Here is an 18,132-nt window from a genome sequence, read left to right as displayed (position 1 = left end):
CCCACACCCATTATAAAGACTCACTGGCACATTAACTCATCAGCATTTTTAAGAATGCATTACTTTCTCCCCAATGCTTTGGAAGTGTGTATGTGTGGGTTCTTCTTCTGTTCTGCTCTTGTTTTCAAATGATTACTGACTAATTAGGCTATTACCTACCCATTACTACAATAGAGAGTTAAGTATGCTTATTCTTACTAAATGACTAAAGAGCTAAGAAGGAACTTAAATTGCATATTTATCTTTTATTAATAAAGGCAGTTTAAAAGATGACATATATAGTTAACCATTTTAGTTATCCAGTTTTGACTCAAAAGAGTTCTACATATTTTTTCACCCAGGTAGACTCAATGTCATCAGAGGACAAGATAATGAAATCTTAAAACTTAATAATTGGTCTTTTACAATTTATCCAAGAGCAAAGCAGAGCACCTTTTAAATGTTAATTTGGTCATTTTAAATGTTGAAAACCATCCCGTATTTTTTTTTTTTTAATAAAAGCCCTTAGTCAAACAAAAGGAAGCTAGGAAATTGCCAAGTAAAAAGTAACCTGTTTTCAGAATCAATCTGTAGATTAAGGTGAAGAAATTTCAAACTTTAAATGCACAAAAATGTAAACTCCAATTAATTTAAAGAACATAATATACAGTGTTATTGAACATGTTTTCAATACCTGCATTTTGTTCATTTCAGATTCTCTAGTCAGGGGAGAGGGACTTCTTATATCCAAAATCATTCTTGAGAAATCTGTTATTATTGTTTTGATATTTGAAAGGAAAATGGCATTTATCTATTCTGTTTAAAATTATACTCTAACCCACAGAGTAAGAGTAGACACTTAGTTAGAATTAGGATACACATACCTAGTCCTAGCCATTTATCTTCTTTGGTTTTCTTGGGAAGAGATAGCACCCAGGTCATAGCCTTATGTGTTATCAGCACTGATCTGTGATGAAGCCTCTTTTTCCAGCATGAGCCAGGCATCGGATTTCTCTGTCTCTCAGATGCAGGGAATAAATTCCAAAACTCCTAGTGGTTCCTTTGAAGTTCCACTAGGCTGGGGATTAGAGGGAATATTCCCCACCTTATTCCCAACGAGAGGTGAAGTAGAGATTTAAAGCTGGAAGCTCTCAAAAAAAATTAAACAGAAAAAAAATCTTTCCTTTCCAACTCTGCTCTGTTTATATATCCTCTGTGGCATGAGGGATCCAGAGTCCCAGAACAGGTTCTCAGTACCATTTCTTATTCTTTGGGTCTATCTAACCCTTAAGAAGTGTATGGTATATATATTTTTTCCTTTCCCTTTTGCTATTCACTGGCACTGTAAGGTTTTCTCCCTTCTCCCTTTTCCAAAGCCATGCTAAAGCATAATAACTACCAAAATAAATGCAAAATTTAGTGGACTGGAGACAGATTTGGATACATGCCTGTAGAACTACTGTTTTTTTTTTTTTCAAGATGGGATAACACTGGATCTAGGGCAAGAAAGAAAGAGGTGTTTTAGACCTGAGAGAAAAAGAGTAAACAAATGTGATTCCCTAAAATGAGAGAAAGCAGAAGGATTTTCTACTCCAGTGCCCAGGAGTGGAATGGAAGGGATGCCGTGCTCAGCTGACCTTAGTGTGGCTGTTCTGCGTGTATTCCCTGAGACAGCTAACAGACCTGGACACTCGTAAGTATCTCTGAACAGAGAAGAGGGAGAGAAGTTGTATACTTTGGTGAATATGAGAATATGAAGAGAAGATTTCTCTGACTAAGCTAGAACTCCACAGACTACATTAGAAATTTCCCTATGATGTGGGGCAATGGTGGAGATCCTCAATATGCATAAATCATCAATATGCATAAATCTACATGCATTTAGCTTTTGAGAAAAATAGAGAGGGTTTCTATGACAGAAAACTTGAGAACTGGCTGTGGATAATGTAAATTTTTTAATGTAGGACTCTACATACATTGGAGATGTTAGGCTTGTTATAAAAAGTAATTGAAGTCAACCTTATTTTTTTTAAACAATATGACAATCATTTTATTATTTTAACTGTAACAAATGACACATTTTGAGCACAATATTTCTCAGGGACATATCTGAGGGTCTCAGAGAAAACATCACTGACTCACTCGACACTTGATTGAGTACCTGCACTGAGTACTGAGTATTGGGTACTGGCCTAGGTGCACTGGTAAGGATAATCTATAACTATGGTCTCCCGATGCTGGTTTTCACTCTTGATGGAGTTGGTTCTCAAACTTTGACAGGCATCAGAATTAGAGAACTTGCTAAAACACAGAACCCTGGGCTCCATTCCGAGTTTCTGATTAAGATTTACAGTAGAAACCAAAAACCTGCATTTCTAGCAAGTTTTCGGGTGACACCGATGCTTCTGGTCTGAGACTACCCTTTGAGAACCATGAATTTATAGATTATCCTGAATTTTAGAGGGGAAATTATAGGGGAAAAAACTATTGTTAATGGAAAATTTGGATTTTCTTAAGTGGATAATTATTTCTCATGACTTTAATGATGGTTAGAAAGTATTTTGTAGTCATAACAATGGAAAAGCAACACAGAGAATGCCAAAGCCCAATAAAGAAAGTTTCCTTCTCATCACTATAGTCTACAAATTTTTTAGACCTTAAAGCAATTCGTTGGAAGAGATCCAAACAACGCCATGCCCTACAGGCTAAATAATGCACCAAACCAAATAAATGCTAAAGGATGGCCAAGTTGAAAAAGCCAGGGTACCATTTGGTTTTTGTATGCAGCCCACCACTGCTGCTAATTATGATCAAATATTCATTTATAAAGAACTAGATAAAAAGGAGATATGGCAGATCTTGCAGATAGGTTTGTTTTGGTAATATTGAAAGCACGATCATTGACATGGTTTAAAAATTCACAGCTTTAGTTTTGTCTGGCCAACTATTTTGATGAACTTAGAATTTAGTCTAAAAGTAATGGATTGGCAAACACAATGTGGTATGTGAGATCAGATTGGGAGTTTTTTCAATTTGGATAGAAGTCTGTAGTGATTTTTGGAGTCGGCATTAGAATTCTCTTTGACCAACTTCTTTTCTACCGCCTATATCTAGCCAGTCTCCAAGTTCTCACAAATCTTCCACCAGTAGCTCATATTCCCTCCCTTCTACTTTTGTCTAGATCTTTACTTACTCATGAAAATTCTCCAAGTTCATTTAACTGATTTCTCTGTCACAATTTGAAACGTTCCCCTATCGTACCTTAGACCAATCCAAACCTTCCCAATATAAACATTTCTCTCTACTTTGGCTCCTTGTCCTCTGCCATTATAAAATACAAATCCCTTCCATTCAAAAAAAATTATTTAACCAATCTCCTCTTGTTGAATACTAAAGTTGTTAATCATTGTTTTATATTTGGTATCGTATCCTGCTCATTCTTTTCCTCAATGAATTTAAAAGCTATATTGTAGCACATTTCATGGAAGGGGTATATCCACCTATTACAGTCGTTGTTTAAATCTTGACATGCAAAACGTTTGAAATGTTTTTGAAGAAAAAAGTATCTTTATACCAGACTTATAGCATATTTCTTTCTTAATTACAGACAGAAATATACCAATCTATGTATCTATCTATGAATCTATATATCTGTGTATTTATCTATCTATGGTAATCGTCAACTCTGAGTGGTTGGATTGGAGTAATAAATATTTAGGATGTTTTACAATAAATATGCATTATCAGCCCAATAAAGGTTATAAATTTTGTGATAAAATAAAATAAAAATATGTGTACATATAAAAGTGATTGTTATTAGGAAGTGGGATTTTGAAATATTTTTCTGCTTTTGTATACTTTCATTTTTTAAATACCAGTACTAAATAGTATTTAAATTTAGTAGTAAGTAGCATTTAATAACATTAAATATTTAATAGTATTAAATAGTATTTACATTTAGTAATAGAGTGTATAAAATTAATGTTTAATTAAAAGTTATGTTTAGATCATGTAAATATATGCCAAACCATATATAAATCCAGTAATATAAGTTTTCTGTGCAAAAACTTCAGGGCTTGCTTTTTCCTAGTAACGAAAGTTCTTAGTCTGGAAGTCCAGCTCTCCATAACCCAGGACTTGTAGGTTATTGCATTTCATTATCTAATGCTTTCAGTGTTCTTGAATGGAATCCCCACTGTTTTTTGCTTCACCGTTCCTAGCTCTCCTTGACCTCACCTTTCTGTATGTACAAACTCACCTCTCTTCCAAGGCCTGGGTCAAATGCTATGCTCCATGAACTTGCTGCTGTTTTTCATTTTTAAGGTCTATTTACTTCTTCCTGTGTAGTATTTGTACACATATATTATTAGCTCCTTAACTTTATTTACAGCACATGTTTTTTGAAAATGGGGACATAGTTAAACTAGTAAAATCTATCCTCACACATGATCATTCATTTATGGAGATAAAAACAGAACTAAGTATGAATTTCCCCTTGGCCACTTACTAGCTGCATGCATTTATACAAGGGCTTTAACCTCTCTGTGCTTTGTTTTCCTTATTTGAAAAGTTGAGGAAAATGGTATTTAGTATTGCTAAGGATTCAATGAAACAATTATATAAAGAATACATCATTACAGATTATCTGATATGACATTGAGTGCAGTAGTTTAGCTAAAAAAAGATTGTTTCCCTTCAAGGGATGTCTTGAGGTGAGCATTTGATGGCTGAAGGGGAAGCTCTGATAATTCCTTTGCAAAGACAGTTGTCCCAGGAGCAAAAAGAAGGAAAAAGGAAGTGAGATCTGGGGTTGCATATATTATTTCCTCTTCTATCCCACTGGTTGACATTTGTCTTGTAACCACATGTAGCTGCAAAGGACTCTGGGTAGTTAAGTCTCTACTGAAACTCCAGTAGGTAGATCCTATTACTAAAGGAGAAGAGAAGAAAGGGGCCAAAAAATACTCATAACAAAATGGGGATTCTGAACATGAAAGACTGTAGCCCACACCTGGCATGAATTCTCCAAAAAAAAAAAAAAAAAAAAAAAAGACTTGCGAGTCCTCCTGATAGCTTGCTTCCCTCTGGTCTCTCCAGGGTAAGCCTTCTATCTACAGGTTTGCTACACATACCTTTTCCTTCAAACTATTAAAACTAAAGGACAGGAAATCTCTCTACATGTCTTATTTAACTGTAGCATGTCCCCTCATTTGCTCTACTCTCTCCCCTAGGTTAAATAGAAAAAAAATTACAACACAGGGGTATTTCATAAATTTAGTATTTTAAATATGGCTCTTGAGAATGTACAATTGAAGTTTATGAACATGTTATATTTGTATCAAAGTGTTGGTAGAAGTCTCTGGCTGGTAGAAAAAGCCTGATTTATCTTATAACTAGTTTTTCAGTTCTTTGTAATTAGGATATTCCTTCTGCTTCCATCATTGGGCAGCTATCAAAAGGGAAATAGAGCAATTAGAATGACCCCAACCTCTTTATCATTGGCCTTACAATTGTATAGAAGTAATAGTTTTTGGAATTACATAATGTCCTCTACCAATGATAATACATAGATGTTATTACATTTCCTCATATAACAGAGAGCTGATGCCTGGCAGCTGTGATGGTCATGTAGTACACACTGGTAAATAAAAGGAGAATTCTTAGATCTTTACGTTTTTATTTTAAAACAAAATTTTATATTGATTAACACCTACTTTTAAACAGAATGATGCATTAATTAAATGCCTTGTCATAACTTTTACAAGCTCTGTTAGAAAAATAGACATCTCACAACTACAGTGTCAGCTCTTTAATAAATACATAAAACAAGTTAGTAGTCAATCAGAATTATATGAACAGCTTCATAGTATATTATGTAAAATTATCATATTCCCCAATTTTCTGTGTTAAGACAATTTAATTTTATGTATAATTCAAAGCCAGAAATAATAAAAAAAAACTTGTTTAATGAGAATTTGTTTTTTAGAGCTATTTTGTATTTAAATATTTTAATTTAAAAATACACTCTAAGTTAAAATTCTTTTTACAAAGACAAGACTTGTTAAATGAAACAAATAAGGTTATATCACTGATAATTTAAAAACATTTCTAAACTTTTTTGCAGAGGTTTAAAATCTTTAATGAAGTAGCAGGTAAATGTAAAATAGTTTTACAGTTCTGTTAAATATACACAAAATGAATTTCTATATTATGTGCAAATTTATATATTTTTATAATTTAGAATTAAAGTATTTTATATTCCATATTCTTAGTAAAATTTGCGTACCATACTTGTCACGTCTGGAATTCTTATCAAAATCACATTTATCTGTGGTACAGTGTAAAGTTAGTAAAGGTTCTTCATACAAATCACATTTTCTATCCTTGGTTACTGCAGTGTTTTTTTGTTTTTTGATTTGCCTTGTTTGTTGAGTTAAATAACTTTAACTGAAGTAGGTTATAGAGGTTAGAAACATGATTAATAGAGTTAGCTTACGAAGATAAATTTTATGGAGGAAAGTATTTCAGGTAGATAAAAGAGTAGTGTTGTTACTCTCAGGTATTTCATTAACAGCTGCCCAGATAGCTGAACAATTGTTTAATATAAATCAAATAATTTAAATATGCAGTTTCATGACAGTCATTACATAGGCTTGAAGGTAAGTTTATCAGAGCCAAATAAAAAATCAAAAGAACCAGAAATGTTAAAGAAGAATAAAAAAATAGGACTCAAAGGGAAAGTTTTTTCCTACAGCACTGATTGGTTGTAACATACCTTTCTCTTGTCATTGACATAAGACATACAAGATGCTGCAAAATCTAATTATGATGGTTTCATGTGATATTCTTCCAGTTAATTCTGTTTAAAAGTGAGATGATGACATAAATGTACTCTTTACAAGGGAATAGGAAGAATAAAAATTTGTTAACAAAACTGGGAGAAACCTACTCATTCTTGTCACTTAAATGAGGGTTTTAAGTGAGCATAAAGTATAAACAGAAGGCTGAAAAAGCTTTTATAACCTAAAGGTCTGCAGGATCTGAGTTCATAATCAGACAGTCAGGCTCTGTGGTGAGTTGTATGTGATTCAGTTGTACTGAAAACTGGCTCATATGTTATCATAAATGAATTCTCAGATATACGTAAGGAAGGAATGTCCCTATACCCATAAATATTTAGTTAAAAATGAATTAGTGTAATATTTATTCAAGCACAACTTTCAACACTGGATCTAACATGCCAACAATTGCAAGATACATCTCAATTTGAGATGTTATATTGAAAAATCAAGGTAATATGAAAATGTATAATCAGTTACCCATAATAAATTTTTCCATAGAGGAATTAGAAAAGAGAAGTGATCTGAAGGCATGCTAGTTCTATATTTATTTGAAAATATATTTCATTTTGCATTGCATGAAATGGAGTTCTTAAAGTCAATATCGATAAGGATAGTCATACATTAAATGTTAAAAGTAAATAAAAATACAATATGCTTATGCTTGACCTCCCAAATAGCTATATGTCACTTGAAACTTTTATTAAAATGTGTAGATCTCAAATCTTTGAAAACTGAAAGGATCTCTAACAGTTGTGAAAATTTTGAATTCTTAGTTTTTAAGTGGTCTATGTTCAGGTATATAGATTCAAATGAGTTTTAAAAATCATTAAATGATGTTTGGAAATGAAGAACTTCATTGTAGCATTACGTTAGATTATTTTTCACAATTAGGCTTATTGAGTTTGACATTTTAGGGCAATCCCTTAGGAAAAAGTGTAAAAAACAGAAGTAAAGAAAGTAAAAGCCATTGAGTCTACTTTGCTATACCAGGTACCTGGAGGAATATAATTCTTTGGACAAAAATTTTCATGGTTCATCATAAAAATATTTCAATGTCTCATGGATGCTTATTGTCATACATAAGAATATCTTCAATGGAGATTAAGTATATATTAAAAATATTTGGAATTTATTCTTTAGTGAAGTATCACATCTGATGTATACACTAATTTTAATGTTGAGTTTTGGAAAATTTCCCTATGAGAAATCTATTCTAACTTTAGATTTAAAAAAAATCTTTATTAACCAAAGCTACGGCATAATCCGATTTTTTAGTGAATTTTTTAATCTTGCAGAGACTATCTATAACTTCATAAATATTAATTTTCAACAAGATATCAAATGCTTATAAATCCATGTACACTGCAGTATAAGTATGTCCCAAGAGAAATAACATGCAGAAGTTATATTGTAGTGTATATATGGCACATTTCTAAATCATTACATACTTCAGGGCACAGAAATGCTGTCGTACCAAAAGTGTTCAAGTTCTTAACTTTGTTAACCATTTAAAATTTCATTACTTGAGTTTAATATTAGTGAATCTCAAAAGGCTCTTGTGGTCATATTAGTTGAAAATAAGCTCTATTTACAAATATTATTTAATCTGAGAATACCCTGTTTTCCCTTACCTTTTAATTAATTCTAACTAGTCAAATATTAATTCTCTTCTCACAAACCATTATACAGGAAAATATCAATTATTCAAGTAAAACGTAAGGTCTAAAATCTTTAAGAATTAGATCTCTAAGTACAAAAAGAAAGCACAAGACATCACAAACATAACGAGTCACCATCTAGCATTGAAGTGCCTATCAGGAAGTCCGTTCCTTCCTATGATAACAGCCCTGGTCTGTTATAAATTAGTGCAAATTAGGGAGAGTGGAAAAATATAAATCCTGGATTTTTAAGGGGTTCATTTTATTATGCTCTTTTGGTTAATTCATGCCACGTGAAAATTAGTTGATGAACATCATAATGTTCATTTTTTTAAATTGTCAGTGTTTTAGTAAATGGATTTTTTCCACTTTTCTTTTTTGGGGGGCTCTCAGGTATCCATTTATTTTCCTTTTAAAACGTATGCTATGTGAGACAGGCAGGGTGCAAAATATGATTTTCACGTTATCCTTGGTGATCAAGGGTATCTTACATAAGTGAGTCACAGTACTGAATTATGTCAATGTCCCCAGTCTCATTTGGGGAAGGAAATACAGTTCAACTTAAGGGTCATAATTGCTTGGCTTTAGGGGATGGCTAACAGAGGTGCTGTGTTTGTTGGCTCCAGATTAACATATTATATGTTTTTAAATGCTCTTTAGGGTAGAATATGGTGTGAGGGTTGGTCTTCATTGAAATGCACACATCTAGCACTTTGATTAACTCAGGTGCTGGAAGACTGCAAAGACGTGGTTGTCATAGGCAAGGCTCTGTACTGCACAGAGGACTGTTGGACGTCTAGCCAGTAAAATCAGACTGAGTAAATCTGTTGGGATATGGTAATTGTGAAGAAGTTTCCCTTGAGGGAGATAAAAGCTATCAATCTCTTGGGCTGAGTACTTGCTAAATTCTGGGGGGTGCTGTTCACGCAGGCTAAGGCATGAATGGATGTCCCTGTAGTTAGCTCTTAGACCCTATTAGCAGGAAAAATTGGAAGACGTTCATGGCCCGTTCAGTTTGAATTACTCTTTTCTGCCTTGCCTTTAAATTTTCTCATGCCCATATACTTAAGACTTCAGTAAATCACATTTAAAAATACTTGCCAATTGGATATTTTAAAAACTCAAGAGGTAGCATGATATCGTGCAATGAACACTAGCCTGTCATTAAGACAGAAGTTCTCTTTGAATGCTGCCACTTAATCATGAGATGTTTTCTGAGAAATTATTTGAACTTTCTAAGCTGTGGTTCCTTGACTAACTCAATGGGTGAATTAGCTTATTTCAAGGTATTGTCTATCCTCCAATTACATACTTTTAGAATTCTGGAGAGTGGGGTTGAGGTGATGTAGGGAATGTATGTCCTTAGGCTTCATTGAAGGGCAAAAATAATATAGCTTCGTATAGCTTTCAATTTGAAAAATGCTAATATCTACTTGGATTAAATATGAGAAAATGCATTCAAAGGTGTGGTACTTTGCTTGAGGCAGAGTTTCTAAATATCTTGTGAATTTTAATGTGATGGTTAGATAGATGAAATGGTGAAATAGTCCATCCAGTTTACCAGGTAAGAAGATATAAAACTCCACATCTGCAAACAATGAAGTTATTCAAATTTCGATGTTACTTTACAGTGTTCCTTATTAAACATTCAGCTTTTAAAACCAGAATTCTAATAAAGTGACATTGTATTATTAGGTTTTTATGGCAGTAGTAACTTAGCACTTATTTAATCCAGTCATCTGTGACATATATAAACTTATCCTGTAAGAAAGAAAACCAAAATATAAAGGCAAAGTGGAGAGAATATTGGCATTAGTATCCATCTTGTAAAAAGAAAACAAACACATGCATAAAACTACAGTTTCAAAAGCAATATCCCTCAAGATTAAGATTTTATCCATCCACCTCTTGAATGAGTGAAACACTACCCATTTATTCATCTGCCTGTTCTTGACAATTCACTGCCAATTGTTGAAGTGTTTGTCAACATTAGTAGAACTGCCTTATTGTTTTTTTCCTTTTGCATGTTTCATGCAGGGATTACTGTACCCTGTAGAGACACAATGCCAAAACTATCTCACAGCATTGTGTCTCTCTGGGAAGCATAGGAATGGCAGGTACCTGTAAAGTGTAATCAGTGCTCTTCAGATGAACTACATTCTATGCTGATCTAAATAAGTTATATATTACAGTAAAGTGCTACAATGACACTAGTCTCAAACAGTAGTAAGACACATTTTTCTCTGAAAAATTCAGCAGCGATGTGAGTCACATGATGATGAGGATGCTCGTCAGTCTTCATTCGAGTGGACAACCAGCAACTGGCATGATCTAGAACAATCTGTCTCCTCCTGTGACTTCTAAAATTATAATTTTTAGGAGCAATTATTAAAAATCCAGTTTCTCGTAAAGTACTTTTTATCTTTTTAGAAGTTGCACCTGAAAGTTTCGTGAGCATTTAATTTGCCGATATCCATTTTTATTTCTTCAGGTTTCTCACGTCGGTAGGTTACTGCTCTTGTGCAAACACTTTGCAGAATCAACTTGTCCTTGATGGAGAAGAAATATCATCATTAATTAAGGACCTAAATATTGGAAGTAGACAATGGCATACTGATAGTAATTCTTTTTAGGAATTCACTGACCTTTTTTGAGGCCGACACCCTGTAATCAGCTGAGGACTTTATTTTATTACTATTCCATTGTAATATCACCTGTCTAATGATAAGGACTTTAAGCAACCCAATCAAGAATGTAACTATGAAAATGATGAAAAATATCCTCAAGTAGCTTGGGGTAGAGAAACATTCTGTAATGAAGCAAATAAATAAATGGATTAAAAACTAGAATGAGTAAATCAAAGGATTTCAAAGTAAACAGTATTTACCATCTTAATTAACAGGACTAGAGATATTTGCATATCTATAGTTTTAAAGCAGAAGAGTGCCATTACTGTTGATTCAAAGAATAAACTCTAATTTTTATTACACATTTATTATTAAAATATTTTCATTAAAACTCTCCTTTGGAGAATAGCCACAATTAAGGTATTTAGTAAATGTATTTCTTTGCAGCTTGATTTGTTAGTCGTATTAACTGGAATATGTCCACACCCCTTAACCAAATATAATTTTATCCGTGATGGAGGGCGGGAGGGAGAATGAGGGAGTTAGTTTTTGTGGTATGTACACTTGATTACTAGTGGAAAACAGGATTTAAAAAATTATTTAACAGCTCTACTCATTAGCTTATATTTCTCTTGTTATGTTTCCTCTTCATTTGCTGCACATCAGTAATGGAAAATAAAGTAAACATCCACAGAAGCTAAACTCAGTGCAACTGTAATAGATGAATACATATTTCCTTTGAAACTGCAGTGTAACTTTTCATGATCATTACACATATCTTCTCTAGGAAATGGGAATGTCCAATTCATGACAATACACAAATCTCTTTCCTCAATTTTTATTAATTTACTTTTTACTTCTCTGTTAACCAAATTATCCAATTTTGTTTCTAAAAATTCCACTGTGTATTTTTTCAAGATTAAATAATTGCTAGCTGGAAATGATATGCTGCCTTAAGAAGAGGGGCACACTAGGCTGTGGCTGCCAGAGGTATTACCCAAATCCAAGAAGAAAATGATTGCACAATATGCAACTGTTCCATAGAACTCACCAGCTGCCCCAGACTCACAAAATTACCTCCTGGCCTAAAGAGGCATGTGTTCGCCAGATTTTGGAGACTTCACCTAAATGCCTGAAGGTCTCCCTGAGGGCCCCCTTTGGGAGAGGACTTGCCAAGGCTTAAAAAAGCACTCACCCAATTATGGGTGATTTGTGTCTGAATTCCCAGGGATGACCAAGCATGCTCTTGAATAAGCCAGGAACTCAGGAACAAATAAAGGCAAGAGCTCCTCTCCAAGGGAGAAGACTTAAAGCCCAGTTTTGTTTTGGTCAATGATAAGGTTGCTTGAAATAAAGGTTAAAGGGAGGCTGGAGGAATACTAATTAGAATAGAAGCACTAAACATAAATACAAATTTCCCCTCATTACAGGTCTCACACACAGAGATTCCAAGATTCTCTATTCAAAGCGATGTCCTTGGAGCCTTCCACATTGACCCTAGGTTTGTGACATGCATGCTTTTCATCTTGACAGACTGTTATTTCCCTTGGCTGACTTAGAACTACTCAGTCAGCTAAGGCAGATCCTTATAGGGGCACATGGCTTGATCCCACTTACTGGCTTCTCGCCTAGTAGAAGCTCAGCCAGAAAGACCAAAGAACACCCTTTAAGTGTGATTGAGTGGACAGATAATAGAGGTGGCTAACAAATGCCCTTTTCCTCTTTTTGCACAATAGTTGCGAAGGGGTGGGGAGTCCCCTCGCTACTGATATATTTTACAAATATTTCTAATGGGTTAGGATAGAGGCCATTTTCAGGGCTCAAATCTGCATGCATTTTTAAATGTCATTTTGGATAGCCAAACATTAAGCCCTGGCCATGACCATCTTCATAGTTTAGGTCAAACTGGGGCTTTTCCTAAGGAGCTTTAATGGAATACTTTTTGTAATAACACTTAGGTCACAGTAGGTTTGTTTACTTAACATAATAAATGACATGTTGACAGTAAGGGCTCTATTTATTAGAAAAGGCACTTGGCTTTCTGGAGTGATTGCTGCAGCCCCAGCTGGCAGCACATGGGCTGTTTTTGGAGCCAAATTCATTAAGGACTAAGATCAGTGTGGATGTGAGAGAAGAAGGAAATACAACTCTGGAGAAAGTTTATTTTTCTGTGCACTCTCTCTAAGAGCTGGAATTATTCTTACAGGTTGGAAGAGAGGCTAGATAATAGCAGTACGAATGTTTTTGCTGAAGACAATTTCAAATTTAATTTCTAATTCATGTATGACTTAACACCTTACACATGAGTGAAGCAGGTTGCTGGCTATTGGATTCTAATGAACTTTTGTTCAAAAATGATCTTTGAACACAGCTTTCACATGGTTGTCTCATTTATATGGTATCTTTAAAATTACGTACTTCTTTCATATACACTGTCTCATTTATTTTATACAACTCCGATATTGGTATTGTCTCCATTTTACAGTTGAGGAAACTGAGGCTCAGGGAAATATGGTAAGAGGGGTGATATTTCTTATTTACTAGTGTCAAGAAACATGTCTTAAGCCAAATTCTTCATTGTGCCATCTTTCCATTTTGCCAGCTTTATAATCTTTCAGCCTTTTGAAGCTATGCATTTTGCAAAAGCAGACCATTTTTACTTAGAATATTTTGCCTTCGCCGGAAACATGAAAGTAAAAGTTGGTTTGACATGAGGAAGGTTATAACTGGAAGCAGGTTTGTGTTATGAATGGTAATTATGGTTCCATAGATCTTATTCCTAAAAGTGAAATGGACTCTCTATAGGAAACTCCTATTCTTGGCTCACTGAGGCCACTAGAAAATCTGTTTGTTGTACTTCCATGGAGATGCACAGCATAGGAATTTAGCTGAGATGGGAGCTCTAACAATTCAGCCAAAGCCTAGCAAACATACTCAGCTGGTTTTATGGAGTACTATCTCTGGGAAATTGAAAACATTGAAGCAGTTAGTCCATTCTTTAGGATGTCAATTATGGGCCCTTCGCGGAAACATGATTCTCTACAGATATTTTTTCAGTGCTCTGATTATTAAACTTTGGTTTACCTGATGTTTGGTCCGCATAATGCTGTTCCATGAAAGTACATGAGGTTTTGCACCGATCAAGTATAGCTTGAGACAGATTGTGAGGGTGAAGGCATTGCACACAATTCCTGTAAGGGGAAACAGAAGTGAAAACACATAACTCTAATAAGATTGTAGCCTGTAGTATTTTCTATAAGAAATAGAGTATTGCTTTAGGACAGCAGCCTTGTAAAACTGGGAAAGAAAGCTATGACACTTAATTATGATCTTGACTGAATTTAGTACCATGGCAAAGTTACTTTCTAACCACTTAAAGTAGTTTAATAATGTATAAAATAAAAATTATGATTTTCTTTATCTTGAGAAGAAAATCTCTAGGAAATGAATAAAATACTCTTATACACATACAACTAGCATAGATGTTTTAGAAGATGAATATCAAGACACTACTGGAAAAGTTTAGCAATGAATACACAGTTCAAATTTTGGTTGGGTTCATTAGAAGTAACTCCATCATGTTTAAGTACTGCATTTCCAAGATAGTTACATAAATTACTATGCATAGTTTAAAAAATTTTACTTGAGCTACCAATCCAAAAAAGTGAACGTCTTAAGAGTTTGAATAAAACAAATTGGAATGCATAGCGGTGTTTAAAGTAGTGGTCTTTGAACAGGACTCAGACTATTTTTGGAAAATTAATTATTGGCACAAAACAATGATGCTACCTTCATTTAACATATTACCTTTCATTTATTATCCATCATTTCTACAGTGCTTCATAACCACCATCATTCTTTATCCTTAATAAAAATAAAACAATGACAATAGCTAATATTTATTCTATGATTACTGTGTACCAAGTACAAAGTTTGTTTTTTTTTTTACATGAATCATCTAAGTTAATTTTTTTCACAGAACTATAGCAAGACACTATTATTATCCTCACTTTTAGTATCAGGAAACCGAGGCACAGAGAATTTCAACAACTCACCCTACATCGAACACTTAATTAGTAGTAAGCTGGGAAGCTGGCAGCCCCTAAAGCATCACATTGTACATAATAAAACTGCATGAAGTTATATCTCCAAGAAGCTGGGAAAAGCCCAATAAACTTTGAACATTGAATATTATTCTTTAAAAAAAAAAAAACCTAATTGAAAAAAGATAAGGCCGTGAATGCTTAGATAAATTCAGATACTTCCACAGATATCTAGTGGCCAAAGTTTGGAATCTAAGTCTTATAATTCCTAAATCCCCCATTCATTTATTTTTTAGCATGATGATAATAGTTTACCTGAGGAGAAGATCCAGCAACTTCTAAGATTAAGAAAGGCAGAATAAAAAAGGACAAACATAGCTATAATGAAGGTCTGCTTTATGTATGTTTGGAGTCAGGGAACACATACCAGTTTTCATTGCAGGCTGTGTGACACGTGGGGCAGTGTTCACAGAAGCGGCCTATGCTCCTGGGATCGGTGCACTCACACCTGCCACATACACATGTGCCTCTTCCACTACACACCTGGCCCTTTGGATTGATACAGTGCTGGGCTGATGTTGATGGGCACTGGCACCGATCGCCTTCCCAGCCACTGAAGCACTGGCATCTGCCTGCTTCACACTCTCCGTGCCCTGCAATAAAGACACCCCAGGACCTAAGTTATTGGGGCCACTGACTTTGTGAAGCGTTTCCAAACATGAATTCCCCTCCCATCTCCGTGGAAACACACTGCCGGTCAAATGCAATGGAAACAGCATCATTTTCTATTTGTCTGACAGTGCCAGGACATAGGAGTGTCTGTTTGCAAAGCTGTTCGATTGTAGATAATCTCCTGATGCTAATGTATTGTGCTGTCAGTTGTGAAGCCTGTCCTTCCTTCAGTGGCTGCCCAACTACTTGAACCTCACTGTACATTGGTTTAAATTAAAAACACAAATATAAAGAAACTACAAAGGTGGAAGTAATGCTAATTGCCTGACTTGATATTCAGAAAACTAGTATTTGATTAATAGCTTCCATAATTTATACTCTTTGTTTCTTGTTATTGCCAAGGGCCTGGGATAACTTTGAAGGTCCACGAGGCAACCCTTCTAGTGCTTCGGTTCCGCTAGTGCCATGTTTAAATATAAGATCTCCAGGGAAGCTGAACTAATCCTTTCACATCTTCAGGACATTAGTTAGCAGATTGGCAGGGCATGTCAAAAGTATGCTGTGGGCTATTATTAGTAAGGGGAAAAAGCAAGACAGAAAGCAAGGCAGTAGATGTGTGTGTGTCAGCGTTGGGGACATCTATGCAGACAAATAAGTTGAGGAAAAACACTGGTTATATATATAGCTAAATGGATTTTAGACTGCAGAAGTATCTAAAACTTAATATGCTAATGTGAACTAGAAATCTTCAAGAGGGAGTACATTTTAGAGGATTATATAGTGTTTCTCAAACTTATTCAACAACAGACTTTTCCCTCCTACCTTCCCTCCTCCCCTTCCTTCTCTGGCTTCCTCCTTCTCTCCCTTTATTGTAAAGCACCTCATAGGGTAACTGTTCCATAGAGTCCACTGTTAGGTCAGCTCATTTTGCTAAATGTAAAACTAATGAAGTCCAGGCCAGACAAACACCTGCCAGACCCTGTTCCCCACAAATAAGCTTCATGACTAACCCCAGCCAACTGACTTGTGAACATGTGTTTTTATTCTCAAATGAGACTAGTGAAGAAAGTGATTGTCAGCCTATGGTCTGCACTTGCAAGTTATACACAAATAATTTAAAGCAGATTCTCAACTGTCCATGCATCAGCATCAGTAATATTGTCATATAGAAGACCCAGTACATTGATTTTTGATATTTTACTATAAACAGAGACTGGGAATCTCAATTTATTTCAAATTCTTTGAGAGATTGACAACTAAGGGAAATGATCTCAGAAATCTTTCTCTTCTTGTCCCAAACAGGATTAGCTCTAAAAAATTAACAGATAATTAATGGTTTGTTCTAAAGTCATCTATAATCTAATCTACCCATGATACCAGGTAGAGATGAATAAATGTTTGGAATATAAAATATTTTTGATATATAATAGAATAAGAAGGCAATTTGCCATCACATATTTTTATGATATAGGGCAATTTTTTAGCTTACACAAGAATTCATTTTGTATAAATATCTTACTTTCTGTATGCTTATGACGATGAACTATTTCAGTTCATCAATAATCTAATTAACATTTGCTTACCAAAATGCAAACACTAAAAAGTTGGTTTAACAGTAAGTGGATTTAGCACACTGTCACAGAAAACTCAATCCCTTTGAAAATAATAATTTGTATTAATTTTTAAAATGCTATATAGATTTCCTGGAACCTAACCTCTAGGTGGCAGTAAATTGAATTAGCCAAAAAATACTTTTGATATTTTTGTTTCAAATGATTTCATTTTAAAATTTGATCTGTGCGTGGCCTCTGGGAATAATCTTCTAGATTACTTATAAACCAACATTTTCTTTAAGAATGTTGTCCTTTGACGATTCTGTTGCTGATTTTCCAAAAATAAACTGGTAAAGTTTAAATCACTACAAATTTACAATGCCATCTGTAATAATGCATTAAGAATTCTCTAGTGAATGAAAAAAATATTTTTATAGCTCACTATCCTCTGAGGAAGCTGGAGGAAGTGACCATTTATGAGAATGAATCAGATCCTTCTAGAAGAATACCCTGATCTTAGAAAACCTGTTGGACATCATCAGTAATTTCTTTTTCTGGTATATTATATCTTTACAAGGTTGAGGCATTCTTGAGAATAACAATTTTTTATTTTTAAGTATTTACTGTACAAAATGATTTAAAATGTAAATATCAGAATCATGTAGTATAAATCTGTTGCCATGCCCAAATTTCACAGACTGAAACTTTGAATATTAAATTCAGATTCAGGGTTAGTAATTATAAAGATGTGATTTAAA

General features: G+C 34.3%; 1 protein-coding gene across 3 annotated transcripts in view; it reads right to left on the bottom strand.

Annotated features, from left to right (window-relative positions):
- Window positions 1–6,471: 6,471 nt before the first annotated feature.
- The window catches only part of ITGB8 (integrin subunit beta 8), a 71,171-nt gene continuing 59,510 nt past the window's right edge, over window positions 6,472–18,132 (bottom strand). For all 3 annotated transcript variants that reach the window (XM_016159566.2, XM_016159569.2, XM_016159570.2), the window contains 4 exons: window positions 15,577–15,802; window positions 14,191–14,297; window positions 11,125–11,288; window positions 6,472–11,028 (listed from right to left, as the gene is read on the bottom strand). In XM_016159566.2, coding sequence (XP_016015052.1) covers window positions 10,906–11,028; window positions 11,125–11,288; window positions 14,191–14,297; window positions 15,577–15,802 — 620 coding nt within the window. In that variant the 3' untranslated portion in view covers window positions 6,472–10,905. The remainder of the gene's footprint in view (window positions 11,029–11,124; window positions 11,289–14,190; window positions 14,298–15,576; window positions 15,803–18,132) is intronic.

This window comes from Rousettus aegyptiacus, unplaced genomic scaffold (genome assembly GCF_014176215.1).
Source record: "Rousettus aegyptiacus isolate mRouAeg1 unplaced genomic scaffold, mRouAeg1.p scaffold_m13_p_13, whole genome shotgun sequence".
In the NCBI taxonomy this organism is placed as follows: Eukaryota; Metazoa; Chordata; class Mammalia; order Chiroptera; family Pteropodidae; genus Rousettus; species Rousettus aegyptiacus.
This window is presented reverse-complemented; position numbering and strand designations above follow the sequence as displayed.